This window comes from Acomys russatus, chromosome 12 (genome assembly GCF_903995435.1).
Source record: "Acomys russatus chromosome 12, mAcoRus1.1, whole genome shotgun sequence".
NCBI classification, from domain to species: Eukaryota; Metazoa; Chordata; class Mammalia; order Rodentia; family Muridae; genus Acomys; species Acomys russatus.
In genome coordinates, this window is record NC_067148.1 from 8,357,614 (window position 1) to 8,373,833 (window position 16,220).

The 16,220-nt window shown below is 40.9% G+C and overlaps 1 protein-coding gene across 1 annotated transcript in view; it reads right to left on the reverse strand.

Annotated features, from left to right (window-relative positions):
* Positions 1 to 11,230: 11,230 nt before the first annotated feature.
* Hecw2 (HECT, C2 and WW domain containing E3 ubiquitin protein ligase 2) overlaps positions 11,231 to 16,220 on the reverse strand; it is a 360,925-nt gene continuing 355,935 nt past the window's right edge. The window contains exon 29 of the mRNA XM_051153821.1: positions 11,231 to 12,224. Within this exon, the coding sequence (XP_051009778.1) occupies positions 12,113 to 12,224 (112 nt within the window). The 3' untranslated portion in view covers positions 11,231 to 12,112. The remainder of the gene's footprint in view (positions 12,225 to 16,220) is intronic.

A 16,220-nucleotide genomic window follows, 5' to 3' on the forward strand; every position in this document is an offset into this window, starting at 1 on the left:
TTTACTAAGCATAAAATGTGTTCATATTTTAAGTACATAGTTGATAAATTTAAAGATGTGTATATCTCATAATCATCACCCAGGCTAAGAAACAAGACATCTTATGCCCTCCACTCTGAGCTTCCCCTGTGCTCTCTCCTCAGTTATTATCCTCAAGGCAGCCACTACTTTGACTTCTGTCATCACAGGCTCCCGTTTTCCACTTTACACCAATGGAATTGTTCTCGGCGCGCTGCGTTTGATGTAGAACTTTGTGAAATGCACCCACACTAATGGGGTAATTGATTTCTCTTCACCTCTATGTTATCGCTATTAAACCATAGAATCTTGTTCAATTTACTCTCCTGTGGATTGACGTGTCATTATTTCTGCTCTTACTAATAAAGTATTACGGACATTCTTTGGTATGTATTTTGGTGACAGTGTGTAACAAAGCACTCGTTTCTGCTGTGTACAATGAAATTGCCTGTCAGAGCTCTACGTTTGTGTGTGGGTTTAAAGCATGCTGCCAGTTCTGTAAAGGGGCTGCATGAATTTACACTCTTTCCAGCAGTGCCGAGAATGCTCACTGTTTCAGACCCTGGTCATCTGCAGCTGTCACAGTCCTCATTCCAGCCATTCTGATGGAAGAAGCCATGGTTCTGTAGACTTAGACCTTGGTGCCTTAGCAGGTTTCACGAGTCCTCAGAAGAGGAAAAACGAGTTTACTTCTGACTTTTGGATAAAGCTGTCAAGATCCTACTTCTTGGTCTCTTGTTCAAGAAAATGACACTCTCATGTCTGGCATCAGGACCTCCACCCAAGGCTAGAACAGACTAACAGTGAGAGTGCACGTGTCACCAAGGCAAATGGACCCATTTAGAGGTAAACAGACCAGAATGGGGAGGAAGGACTTGACCTTCTAGCTATGGACACTTTGAAATCAAGGCGAGGCATTTACTAAAGTGAACTTGTACAATCACCATCACACTTCAGCTGTGAGCGGGTTAGGAAAGGCGTGTATACACTCTGTACCCATGACACTGTAGCCCTTCCTGCTGGAATTCTGAGCCATGGGCAGCTTGTTATCTTTATTCCTCCTGGGACACTGTTTTGCATGATATAACAGGCGGGCTAGCTGCATTTTGGCTCTAAATGACCAGTAATAATACAAGAATTATTTCATAGACTCTCTCTCTCTCTCTCTCTCTCTCTCTCTCTCTATATATATATATATATATATATATATATATATATATATATATATATATATGTATATATATATATATTGTGTGTGTGTATATGTATATGTATATATATATTCTCTTCGTAGACTTGCTTTGTAAGACTAGGCTTGCCTCATACTCACAGAGACCCAATGCCTGCCTCTGCCTCCCAAGTGCTGGGATTAAAGGCATATACCACTATGCCTGGCTTACAGACAATATTTTCAAGTCAGTGTGTATACAGCACAGAGGACATAGTGGCCAGGCAAAGAACTAAGAAGATGAAGGATGGATCCTCACCATGTTGGCGCATGCCTCTAATGGTTGTGGTGCTATGTGAAGAAACTCGAGAACAAGGAACGAGGCAGAAGTAATTGTGAGAGGTAGAGATGGTTTCACTCTACTACACTTCCCTGTTGGAAGGTCCACCGGCACTGAGGGTGACAACGTGCAGAGGCCAAGAGATGATGACATGGTTTCCTAACCGACTAGAGTGACAGTGAATTAGCACTAATTGATAGCTAGTCCCTTAGCCCACAGCAAAAGGCAAAAGCAGCTTAGGTGGTGCTTCATTTGCTTGTTTGGTTTTATTCTAGAAAGCCAGTAATTCTGAAAGAATCAGACCCTAAGTGACAATCCATGTCTCCTCTCCATTCTCCCTCACTCCATCTCAAGGAAATGCTACTGTGGATCAACCTGGTTCTGGAACCCCACTTTCTATCCTATTCTCTGTTGGGATCTTACTGCTTGAGAATTATCTTCAATTCCAATGCCGTGAAGATGGACAAGAACAAGAGCTGCCCAATCTTAGCTAAGACTCACCATCTTACTCTTTCTGTTCTTCCAATGTTCTTGACCTGTCACAAAAGACTTGTCCTTGGGCTGGAAAGATGGCTCAGTGGTTAAGAGCACTGGGCTTGTTTTCAGTTCTGAGCATCCACATGGCAGTGCACAACCTCTTTAATTCCAGTGTCAGATGATCCAGTGTGTTTTGGCTTCTGCAGGTGCTACAACCATGTGATGCATAGAGGTACATGTAGGCAAAAACACCAGATATTTCTTTAAAGACCTATGCTGTTTTTATTCAGGCCTGACGTGGCGATATAAATCTGCTTTAAGTGTTTTCTTTTTTATTAGCTAGCCTTCTCTTCCTGGAACTGCCCGATCCTACAATTGAGATGGATCTTAGGAAGAAACAGATGTAAGAAACATTTTGGTTTCTTATGGTAACTCAATCCATTTGAGTTTCCATAACACAATATCCAAGACTTGGTAGCTTATAAACAACAGAAATTGATTTCCCACAGTCCTATAAATTGGCAAGCTCAAATCAAAGTTTGGCCAGATCCACTGTGTGATAAGGGCCAGATTCTTGACACACAGAGTTATCTTTTAGCTCTGTCCTTATACTGCAGAAGTTAAGCAGCCTTCTGGGATATTTGTTATAATGGCACTAACCTCACTCATGAAAATTCCACTCTCATGTTTTAATCAAATCTTACAAGCTCTACTTCTATCTGTTGTTTGTTTGATACAGGGCTTGCCCTGGTTGGCCTGGAACTCACTCTATAGACAAGGCTGGCCCTCAAATGCCAACAACCACCTTCCTCTGCCTCCTGAGTACTGGGAATAAAGGTGGGCACCACTGTGCAAAGTCCACAGCTGGGGAAGAGAGTGCCGTCAATTGTCATCTACGGCCCCTCCCCCCAGCTGCTTGCATAGTGCCTCCCAGCACTATGAAAGCTAAACAGCAGGTAGATGGGTCCTGCTCGGCTCCAGCTTGGCTTGCCTGCGTCCTGAAGCCGAAGAGTTCGGTATCTCTTGCATGTGTGCATCACAGCCCTGAGTCTTAAATTGTGTGGTTAACTTGGGATGTCTATAAAGACATGACAGCAGGAAAGGGGCCGCAGGGGAGGGGAAGAGGTCCTCATGGGGCCGGGAACAGGAGAACACATGTAATATGAAAGGGCATGGAGTAAATCTTGAGGACGGAGACGGGGAAGTGAGGGACAGACAGAAAGTTTGACCACAGCCAAGGATACATGAGGAATCCATTTGGAAACCTATACTTTAGAAGGTAACTGAAATATACAATTAAAAATGAAGAGTCTGGAGCTTGGAGAGGTGGCTCAGAGGTTAAGAGCATTGGTTGGCTCTTCCAAAGGTCCTGAGTTCAATTCCCAGCACCCACATGGTGGCTCATAACCATCTATAATGAGATCTGGTGCCCTCTTCTGGCAGGCAGGTGTACATGCAGGCAGAACATTGTGTGCATAATAAATAAATAAATAATTAAAAAAAAAAAAAAAGAAGAGTCTGAATGGAGGTACCCTGCCTGAATGGACAATGCTGCTCTGAGAAGCCAGGGATTAGCAAATAAAAATCTTCCCCCCCCCCCCCCCGTGCTGGGTATGAGACACCTCCCATGAGCTGCTGAGCAGGAGAGTCCCAGAGGCTCCCCAACAACACAGGCTATTGGCACTGTCAGCGTTACTCACCAGAATTAGGTGGTAAGATCATACTGCAGTTGATTTCTTTAGACTCTATTCTGTTTACTTTAAAAGATGCCATTCCACTGGGTTTCATCAAACTCTAAAAAAACTGACTTGGAGATTGGAGCAAAAATTTTAGTAAGAAAAGGCAGAACTTTATGGCCTTAACCTCAGAATTTAATTTTGAGTGGGCACATGGCTAGGGGGTCGGGGGGGCGGATGCTGACAATGTCATAACAGTGTTCAAGAACATGGACTTGTCAACTGAAGACCCCCCAAGATGTGGATCACCACCCTATCTAAGTCAGCATTATTTATACATTCTTACAGCGTTCTTATAAATTCTGGGAAAAAAAAATGCATACTGTTGCAAGGATCCTCTGAAAAGTCACTCGCATTTTCTAAGTGAAAAACTTAGAGCTTGAGCTTTGAGAAGATCCACTTATGTGAGGCGTTTTAAATGGTCCAACAAACAAAGTGAATGGAAAACCCCTTCGGCAAGCATGGCTTCATAGGGCTCTCTCTTCACTTCGCTCCTGTGATGCCGGGAGCTTCATTTGCCTGATAAACACAACAGCCAGTGGCAGTAGAGGGAAGTTTCTCTCAGAAAAAGGAAAGGCATGAATAGGTAAACATTTATGAATAAAGAAGGTATGAAGAGAAAATTTTTACTCCTTCACAAAGAGTTGAAAAGATTTCTGGCTTAAAAATAAAAAACAAACCAAACAAAAGGCAGACGGGCAGGCAGGCAGCCAAACAAACAACTTCCACGCAGTGTGAGCTATTTCCTGGGGAAGGAGATGGTGGCTGTCCTTTATTCACCAGGTAAGTGGGTCTAAGCTTTACACTAAGAGCACATAATGAGAGCAGCTAAGTTTATCATGGCAAAAACATGGTGAGGCCAAAGGGTAAAGCATGAACACTAGGACACAAAGGAGAAGTCAGTGGCACGAATGACATGTCTCGCTCTTGTCTTTCAGTGACAGTCCAGTGTTACAGTAGTGGCATCTTTTGCTTTAAACTGTTCTCATGTCATACGTGAACTTGATTTCCAATGTAGAATATCAAGTAAAGAGCTTAATGGCATCTCAAGATTCATGATATCTTGGCAGGGACTTCTTACATGGACTAACATAAGTTGGTTCTCAGAAAGATACTAGCGAATTTTCAAATACGAACTTGAGTGACTGCCTGCCGGCCTCCATACCACAAAGCTGCATTGTTCTGGTTACTAATTGATGACTTTCACACCATACATCCATTTCTCTCCTTTCCTTATCTTCCCCTATTAACTACTATGTCCTAGCAGCATTTCTCTATTTGGACAGTTCCCTTATGTCACCAATACGTCAAGTAGAAAGGATTAAACCATTAAATCAAGGGTTCCAGACTCTGGACCTGTATATCAGGCAAATTCAACCTGTGGACATGGTGGCTTTTATCTGCCTGATAGATAAAAAATTTGGATATATCATACCAACATTTGGATTTCTGAGTTTTTCTTTATAAACTCATGGGTATTCGATGTGGGACCAGAAGTTCACACAGCCAGGACCTGCTGGAACAGAATGCTTTGAAGCCTCTTTAGTCCCTGTTGCTCATACTCAGCTGGTTCCCATCTGCTTCCTCCAGATGTGAATGCAGGACCCTCCCATTAAATTGACCCGGACAGTAGTAGTGGAGGGTGGGTACATATGATTATGAATCAATGATTTAGCACGACCTAACAGATAAGCAAAACTCATAGGAGTTAAAAGACTGTAATTTGTATTAATTCATTCCTGTAACATCCATCGATGCATCACTGAAAGTAAAATAGTCTTGTAAAGATAAACAAAACAGATTCCTGGTTATAAACACAATGAAAGGAGAAATTAACAGCTAATCCACAGAGCTGTATGCTAGTCCACAGAGCTGTATGCTAATCCACAGAGCTGTATGCTAATCCCAAATACTTTATCCCCATTTTTCCTCTCCTGAGCTTATTCTTCCCCCCCCAAACTATGACAGAATAGTCATCATTTATTTTTTAAAAGATTTATTTTTGATTAAGTGATTTCATGATGTAACACGGTTTTAAACAAAAATAGAGATCAGTATGAAAATAAAACCAACTGTACACATGAAAATATCTTTCCATCAAAGCATTTCATAATCATAAAAATACAACACAAGAGTTGGTGGCTCAGCTGATGGTAAGAATACAGACTTCCCAGAAAATGAACAACTGGTCCATAATTCAGTGCTAAATGCTGTGTAATGTTACTCATGAAGCACTCTAGAATACCTATCAACAACCTACATTATGTGCCTTAAAAAAAGGTAAATGTAATGTAACTCTAATAGAAAATCCTCCCATTATTATTCCCTGCTAAAAGTTACACGGAATAAATACAAAAGCTTAAATCGGCTCAACAGAATCAGAAGTGTTAACTACTAACTGTGACCTGGGATATGGTGGACATGATGAGTGGGGCTGGTGAAGAGAAGTGGAAAAGCTTTAAAAAAAAAAAAAAACATCTACTGAAGTCTTAGAAATAAAATGTTTTTACAGAGCCTTAATATTAAAAAGTAAGCATTATTATAAAATTAGATTAATACTTTCAGTAAGAGGCAAGAGAGATGCATGTATTTTTATTCATTTATTTTTGGAACGCCTGCATCCCTGGTATAAAAAAAATGTAATCTTACACACTTTCCAATGTGCTAACAGCCCCCGTATTTTACTTATAATACCACATAAAGAAAATAAGCTGTAATTACATCTTTTGGGGCATTAGGACCCTATAAGAACACTCCCAAGGTGTTTCTTGAATGTTACCCATCCCTTTTTACACAAGGTGATAATTACCAGAACTTACAGATGATTTCTTACCTCCACTAGTAATAGCTGACTCACTTTGAATCATACGACAAACCTATCAAAATTCCTCAGGTTGTAAGATCTTAAACAAAAATTGGATATGAAGTATCACCTGCCCAAGGCCACCAGATAGAAGAATCACCAACAGCTAGAGCCATCCTGTTCTGTTGAGATGTTCAATCATAAAACCAGACTAAAGTCCCTTGAAGATCAAAAGCTAAGCAAACGTGCCTGCTGTCTTGAGTAGCTTCTTCCATAGGAACACTCATTAGGCCACCTTTCGCAATTCAGTAACCTCATACTTTGGATTTTTGCTTTCCAGATAAATAGGAATGCTATTTAAATCAGCACTAGGTAGCATGAGAATATCTCAAAAGCTATGCTAATGTCAGCTGTGAAAACAAATTAAGCATAATGAAATCAAAGCACTTTTTTATTTCACAGTGTCCAATGGTAGTAACAATAACTTTCAAGTTAAAAAACAAAAAAAAAACAAAACAAAAAAAAACATCTGTAATAAGCCGGACAGTGGTGGCACGCGCCTGCGAGCTCAGCACTCTGGGAGGCAGAGGCAGGTGTATCTCTGAGTTCGAGGCCAGCCTGGTCTACTGAGTGAGTTCCAGGACAGCCAAGACTACACAGAGAAACCTTGTCTCAGAAACAAAACAAAACAAAACGAAAACCCCTGCAATAACATAATGCAAATTGTTGAACTCCCTAATCAGGCTATGTCTGATTGTGGCCTTAATACTTTGGAGTTAAAATCGTATTTTGCAATACAGGAAATGCTAGCCTACTGAAGTCATACAAGGGTATTTCCCACCAGGTAGACAGCCAATCAATGCCTTCACTACACACAAATGCATTGTTCTCCAAACCAAAGTGGACCACATTCTTAGCCCCACTAGCATGCTCTGCATCTGTCCCATTGTTCCTTTCTGTGATCTTAACTCCTGTGCCTTATTCTGTGCCTTCACCCGTAACCCAGATTGCTCTGATAGGACCCAAAGCATTCACTCTACCCACAGTGCCAGCTCCTTAGAATGCAGCTGTCACTCCGGAATCTTGACAGTAGTTGGCATCATATTACCAAAGTGGTCCAATTGCCAGGCATCTCTTTTCTGCTTTTTATTTTTAATCATTCTTTTAATGGTGGCCATTGGCCCTAAGTGTCAGCTCCAAAAGCCTTTAGTGTGTCTGGCATTCCTTTGCTTCTGTGCTAGACAAATTGTGTAAAAATGCAACAGAACTTCAAAGCAAATACATTCCGCCAACTAGAATATGCTTCCAAGGGGCAATCCCATTAATTTAAAGTCAAGTCACATGGGAGTAGGGTGGCTGATTGAGGATGCCACTCGTCAACAGCTGGCCTGAATTTCAAGCTGGGAAGATGAGCCGTATTCTTCAACTGTATGTTGCTTCTCATGTGGGGTTTAGTGATGCCTTTTAACAACAGAATGGCCTCATTTCCTGTCCCTGGAACTTTCTGAATGAAGTTAAATTGGATAAAATTCTAGAGTCTTCATTATAAGATGTATGCCTTGTTAGAAGTAGCTATGTGCAAAAAGGAAAAAAAAAAGTCATTTGAACAAACATCAGAAGACAGAAAGAAAAACAGAACTTGCTATGGTCCCTTCCTGCATGTCACTGGGATTCAGCTGCCAGGCCTCTGAAGACTCGGGGTTATCAAAAATTAATAATGCAAGCCAGGCCTCTGTCTGTCCCATACTCTTGCTTCTACATAATTCCCACAAAAGCCAAACTCCTGTGCTGTGCAAACCCACTGAACACAATCAGATTTGTCTTAAATTCCTTCCACAGGCAGTAAATAAATATACTCCTTTCTCCACCGCCTCTGCAGGAGTGACGCATTTTAAGTGTGCTTAAGAAAGTGAGAGTTCGGAAAAGCAAAGCATTTGAAAGTTGAGCATGCTGGTACAACATCAAGTCTTCATAATTTTTGAGATGACACAGGATTGCGACAACAAAGGCGCACCTCATCAGTTACTCATGAAATGAGCCTGAGCCCAGGAAGGACTCGATATTTCTCCCTAACTAAGCATTGAGGACCAAAAGAGAATGTGCCAGCAAGGACTGTGAAACTCTTCAGCATTGTGCAAACGTCCCCCAAACCCCCACATTTGCTGGGTACTTTCATCATGGTGGTGGTGAATAGGTAGATAGATCTCAGCCATTTTTCCTCTTTAAGACTAGAATTTTCTAAGAATGTTTGTAAGTGCTATACTTTGATTTTATACAATGTATTCCCTCTCTAATTCAACTGTCTTTTTATGTTTACTTATTACAGACTGGCCATTAAATTATAAGTACAACGTATATTAGGAAACTATGACTTCCATTCATTTTGGGCACAAGAAAAATGTTGTGATCCCACATGTGGTTTGGACTCAGGAGCTGTGATGTTTTACACTGAAAATAGAACACACGCTGTAGTACAGAGACTGAAGGAAATCTCCAGAACGCATTTTTGCTTTTCTTTGATAATTTGAAGATCTTCGTGTTGCCCGTTTATAGCTCAGCCCCAGTCTATGTACTTTAAACCCTTATTGTATGAGTGTGCTTTGGGGCTCAAGACTTACCAGCCTTGATAGTCTATGACACTCTTAAGTTACCAACAGAAATGGCACATCTATGATGATGTCTTTTAGCTACATAGTTCTGGGATGAATAAGCTAAAATTGTAGAATTTCATCTTTCATTTAAAATGCCTTTGAAACCGTAGTTTACTAGTCCCCTCTAGTAGACTATGAGCATCTTTCTGAAGGCCAGAATCAAAATCTTGTAGCTCCATCATCAAATGCAGTGGCTGGCAGGGAGGGGATGCCAACAGTATGCCTGTGCTCTGAAAGATGATACAGACGCGGTGCATCAAAACTGTCTTTTACATTGTTAGTGGCGTCATTTATAAATCCCTTAAGCAAAACTAAAGAGCAAGTTATTGGTGTTCATAGTCCAGAAGAACATATTTGTGGATATTCCTAGTTGTAGAATACAATAAGATCTAATTTATTCTATGGATGTGTTATTTAACTTCTATAGAGCTATTATTGTCTGTTTTTGTTTTGTCCATGAAAAATAATAGGTTATCACGGTTTTCTGATATGCTAGCTACAGTTTCGATAATTCCCAATTCTGAGAACAGTGCCAACCAGGACTAAATTCTATTACTTTAAGGATGTTTGGATACACTGAAACTGTTATTTGAGAAGCTGGGTGCCTTAGCATCAACAGCAAAACAACATTAGAAATAGTTAAAGAGACTTTATTTCAAATCTCTTTTGCCTAGTAATATGGCATATGGTGGCAAAGTGACTCAAAGCAAATGAACGCTAACGGGGTCTATAAACGTATTTTGAAAGAAAAGCAGCTTTCTCCTAACAAGCTGTTAGGGAAATGCTCTGACGCATGAACATGTGGTTTTAAAAATGTGGCAGTGTGCTGTTTCCCTTATGATGAAAAAATACAAACAAGTAAAAGCAGTTTGCAAAAATTAAATATATAGTTGTATTCGTGACAAATAAGTACAAACTAATAATTCCAGTCAAAAAATTTTAGTCATTCTTTTTTTTCTGGTCCAATTATGGTATACAAATAAATATTCCACATATCTTTTCCAGGCTTCTGTACTTTGTCTTATCCTGGAACATCTGTATCTTTAACATAGTAACACGACACGAGCCGCATTCCTCTTCAGGGTCCCAACAGTAAACACGGCTTCACTAACAGGAGGATAATGGTTCTTACAAAACACTTATGAGAACTATACATGTAAAATGTGAACTTACCCACATCCCACAACAGGAGGTCCATGATAGTTATAAACAAAGATTTTCAAAGCAACGTTCAGATAATGCCCGTAACCCCTCAGGCTGGCACACTGAATGCCAGTCCAATGGCTTTACCACTGTCAATTCCACTTCCCCGGATTATGTGTCTGATAGTTATGGTCATAAATCAAGGAGCAAACAATGGTGTGGGATAGCCCCCAAAGCAATTAAAATGAAGGAAATCCTTTCATCAAATTAAGGAGACCTGTCTGTCAATGAGGACATGCAGTTTCTGAGAGACCATAGAAAAAGTTTTTCTTGATATTAATAAGAAAATTATGTATCAGTGAAAATGCAGGCTTAGAAATACAGTACTGAGAGCTTCACTTTATGGAATCTTCACTGATGAGCGAAAGTGGGATTCTTAATGCTAAAGAGAGCTGAGCTGTGTGGCATTGCTGATGGCTCCCTAACCAAGCTTATTAGTGCTTAATGAGGCTATACAAATAAAAAGCAGTGGGGGGAGATACGAAATATCTGTAATAAATGCCATCCTGTAAAGTAGTTGATGGATGGAAGAGAGTCTAATGCATTTTAAACAAATGCATATCAAACTATCACATATAGTGAGTCTTAAAAAATTATTACTTAGATGTACAGTCCTTGCAGTGGTTGACATGGCACTGTGAAGGAAGGCTGATTTAGAAGCTACTTCTCTTGTACTCGTCAGGTGATGGAGCTGCTGTTAGTCACATTGTAATGTCCCTTTGACTTTGGTACGTTCAGTGCAAAATACATTGGGGAAGTTTCGTTAACCTTTAGAAAAATAAAAGGCCCTTTAGTTCCCTTGAGCGTGCTTAAAAGGGTACATACTACCATACTACCAAGATGCCCGAGTAAGCATGGAACACGAAGATGGAGAGGTGGTACATACAATATGGTAGGCAGGTCCTTATATACATCTTAAAGAACAGAAATATAATGAACCTATGGGGGAAAAAAACCCAACAGAACTCACGGTGTACATTTTCCTGATATGCTGTGATTAATTGCTAGATATTTTAAAATTGTTTTCATGCATTATAAAGCATAAAATCTGTCATTAGTAATTCATTGAATAAGTTTGTCTTCAGCCATAGTGACACACATACCACTTGCATATACATTGTCACAGACCACCTTATTGCAAATCTTTAAGGTTACCTCATACTGACTTGGTTTTGTTTTCACTCTTGTCCTGTGAAGGTTAAAACCTATAGTGCACACCATGCAGGCACTCATAAGCAAGAAACGAATATTCTGTTATAACTCAGGGCTTAAACAAATGTACTTTCAGGAAATGGACTTTTTTATATGATATTCTTTCACTCCCACTAATTTAGAGATTGGGTCGCTGCTGCCAGTTTGGCTTGAAGTGTGTTTACGGGAGAGTTTCAAGATTCTCCCAAGTCCCGAAAAGCCACCATGGAGTTGATCACGTACAGGTCCGTCTTTAGCTTGGAACATAACAAATGGGACAGGTTTGGCAGTCAAGAACTGTTGATTGAAAGACTGTTGGGTTGTTCCATGGGCACCAATCTCACCCCAATCCTTCCCAGAGGACTCACAGCCAGTCCCCAAATACAGGAGCATGTGTTCCCGGAGGACAGCACTCAGTTGGTTCTAATGGAAGCCTAGGCTTGAGGCTCCCAATGCTATATCACTCTTCTGGAGGCCGGCTTCCGAAACGGCCTGTCCGAAAGAGCTGAGCATTACGCCTCCAGGTCACTCAAGTCCAAAGGTGCTGGTCTCTTCAACTGCTGTCAAGAGTTTTTCATAAAGCATGGAAAAGGAAGGGTATGGTGGAAGATCCAGGCGGTTAAAACAAGTGTGGGCTCTGCAAACAGAAGAAACACAACACAGTTAAGCAGGGGGGCTGGGTAAAGAGAAATGTGTGTTCGTGCACGTATGCATGAGTAAATCTGTGTGTGTGTGTGTGTGTGTGTGTGTGTGTGTGTGTGTGTGTGTACTTGTAGAGAGAATATCTTGTGTATTGTATGAATGCACTGCTTGCCAATTAAAAAAAAAAAAGAGTAGAATAGAAGGTGGGATATCTAGCAGGCAGAAAGGATTCTGGGATAGAGCCAGGCATGAGGGATTCATCTGGGAAGATGTGAGGAGGACAGATGCATAGTACCCGAGTAGAGGTAACTAGCCACACAGCAGAATGTAGATTAGTAAAAAATGGGTTATTTTAAGTTATGAGCTAGTCAGAGAAGAGCTACATGGCCTAACTGTTTGTAAATCTATTTTGAGTCTCATGATTCTGGGATCCTGGGGCCAGGAAGAAAAACACCTACCTACCCTACTGCATGTACTGAGAATGCTTCTCTTTCATTTTCAAATTTATTTGTTACCATTTTCACAATTATTTGGGGAAAAGCAAAGCTATTCAACTAAAAAGGTCAGAGTTGCGCTGGGTGCACTGGCACACACCTTTAATCCCAGCTCTCAGTAGGCAGAGGCAGGTGGATCAATGTGAATTCGAGGCCAGCCTGGACTATAATGTGAGTCCAGGATAGCCAAGGCTACACAGAGGAACCCTGTCTCGAAAATCAAAAATCAAAAAACAAAGCAAAAAAAGCTCACTCAGAGTTTCAATTTTCTTAAGCGAACAGGGCACATAAAATATTTTCTTCCCATGTCACCCTTTAGAAGATATATTTAATGTATATTATTACTTGTTGAGTTGTATTAAGAACAAAAAAGCCAAGTTTAGTCTTTTTTTTTTTTTTCTTCCTCTCTGTTCAAAAGACCAGAATAAAGGCTCTGCAAAGTGATTCACTTTGATTCGCTTTGCTCCCAGCTCGGCCAGTTGCCTGGGTGTCCCTTGGATAATGTGTGGCTTGGATGGTTTTCATTTGCTTGGGCAGAGAAGAACAGCAACTGTGTCCGAAGACCAGACTGTGGCTCAGAGGTTGGGGAAACTCCCTGGCTAGACTTGTCTATGGATGCCAGCAGATACTGTGACTGCTTTGAATTCCATGCTATAATCTGCCTCTCCCTGCTCATAACACAGAAAAATGCCCATTTAATCCCAGCTGTGTGCAGCATTCTTGTTTAGAAATACCTGCTCTTTTGCCAAGATGAGGGGATGGAGGGGGGTGTTTTCCTGTTGTTTGTACCTGATTCACACACACAAAAAGTCTCTAAATAGTACATCTTATCAAGGGCCAGATCTGCACTTTTGACACAGGATTGGAAGTGCCCTATCCTGAGCACACAACAGCTTGTTCGCTAGAGCTAAGTGCTTTACACTTAAAAAAAAAATGATTAGTAGTAGTATATTTGAACAAAAGTAATATGTAATTTTTACTGTTAAAAATCGTTTCTTACTTGTGAGATAGCATAATTACTTGTGAGATAGGTAATACAGAATTGGGGGAAGATTAAAACTTTGCTGTTGGGAGATTTGGGGTTGAACCCCATTTCTACCGATCACGCCTGAGCTGTGTGATTTGGAATGTCTTACTGTAATTCTAAAACTCAATTCTTTTTTTTTTTTTTTTTAACCTGTCATGGAGGATTATTATAATAGGGTAATTTATCTTAGAAAAGTGTGAGGCTTCCATGAAATAACAGAAATACGCTTCACAGAATGGCTGGCACCCAGTGTCTGACTAAATAATAATAGGTACATTGTTAGGTCCGTTTCCCTGTCATGAAGAGGATTCTGTCCCGAGTCCTCTGAGTGCTGCCTTCAATGCATTGCCCAGTGATAACAGAGACCCACGGAAAACATGGCCTAATAAAGAGATGATGTAGCAGGTGTGTGTTCGCGTGACTTATGGGAAACAGGAATTTCAGGGGCTCTGTTAAAATAACACCAAAGTATTCAGGCTCAGGTTTCCCACTTCTGATACCTCCAACTCTGAGACATAGTGGTGGGAATCACCCCATCAGTCTTTGAAGGCAAACTCCAAACAAAGCAAAACCAAACCAAAAAACAAAAAAACAAAAAAACAAAAAAAACAAAAACCAAAAGACAAAAAAACAAAAACAAAAACAAAAAACCCAAACATCCTAGTACTGCATTTAACATAATCCTGATACCTCCTTATGATGGAGCCCAGACCTGAAACTCAAGGCAAAAAAAATTTTTTTGTTTTGTTTTGTTTTTTTGTTTTTTTGAGACAGGGTTTCTCTGTGTAGCCTTGGCTGTCCTGGACTCCCTTTGTAGACCAGGCTGGCCTCGAACTCAAGTCGATCCACCTGCCTCTGCCTCCCGAGTGCTGGGATTAAAGGTGTGTGCCACCATGTCCGGTGAGGCAATAATCTTAATAACATGCTACATCAGGGTCCCAAGGATGGTTTAAAATCTATCTGATGTGAAACTCTGAAATTATCTTAAAAAAAAAAAAAAGAGTAAAAAATTCTGAAAATAAAAAATAAACGGTTTCATTTTTTTTCTTCCAGGGGAGGTGAGGGATAAAGATACATATGAAATATATGTTGAGCAGAATAACATGTCAGGCTGTGTGCAACAGCCAGAGAACATGCATTATCCAATTTGACTGAAATACGGTAGTTGTGCTGTCCTTGTTTGTTTGTTTGTTTGTTTTTAATTTCCATTGCTTTGTTTAACAATCTACTTCCTCTTAGCATTCACTGTTTGCCACTCTTCTTAATGCTTCTATTGTGGTGAAATTTACCACTGTAGCTGTTTTTAAATGCTCAGGTTTGTGGCATTTAAATGCATTTACACGGTGCAGTTGACTGTTAGCTTGAAAAGACCTAGAATTACCTAGGCGACGAGCCTCTGGGCCTGTTTGTCAGAGACCATCCACATTAGCCTGGCCTCGGGGCATGCCTAGGAGGGACTGTCCACACTGGATTACCTGAAGTAGAAGGGCCCACACTAACTATGGGGGGCGAGGGCACCATTCTAAATTAAAGTCTTGGACGCATGGTACCCGAATAGAGGTAACTAGCCAAACGGCAGAATGTGGATTAGTAAAAATGGGTTGTTTTAAGTTATGAGCTAGTCAGAGAAGAGCTACATGGCCTAGCTGTTTGTAAATCTATTTTGAGTCTCATGATTCTGGGATCCTGGGGCCAGGAAGAAAAACACCTACCTACCCTACTTCATGTACTGAGAGTGCTGCTTCTCTTTCATTTTCAAATTTATTTGTTACCATTTCCACAATTATTTGGGGGGGGGGGGAGGGAAGCAAAGCTATTCAACTAAAAAGGTCAGAATTGCGCTGGGTGCAGTGGCTATGGATATGGTATGGTCAGCCACAAACCACCTCAGGCCCCTGCCGCCATGACAGAGATGCCCCCATGAACTGTGAGCTAAGGTTGGCTTGAAGGGCTGCGGGGTTGGGGGGGAGGAAAGGGGTTGGGCATGGGGGAGGCAGGACTAAAACACAGGAATCAGCCACCGGCACCTCCCTCCAGCTTCAGAAGGTTTACGGATGGCACTGGAAACTGCCTCCCCCAAACAGCAAATGCATCTTGTTTTTCCTGCCCCTGCGCCCTGGAACTCACTGTTCTGTTTTCTGTCTGTGATTTTTACTGCTCTGTGTACTTGAACGAAGTGGAATCTTAAGATATGTGTGCATTGTGTCTGGCGTATCTAACTTTGCATAGTTTTTAAGGTTCATGTTGTAACCGCGGCTCAGAATTCCCTTCATTCTTAAAGATGAATAATAATTCCACTGTGCGTATCCCATGATTTGCTCATCTATCCATCCATCGGCAGGCATGGGTTTGTTTCCACCTGTGGCTATTATAAATACTGCTGCTACGAACACAGACACAGACACATCTGTTTAAATGACTGTTTTTAGTCTTTGGAAGAGAGAGAGAGATCCAGAAGCAGAATGTGGGA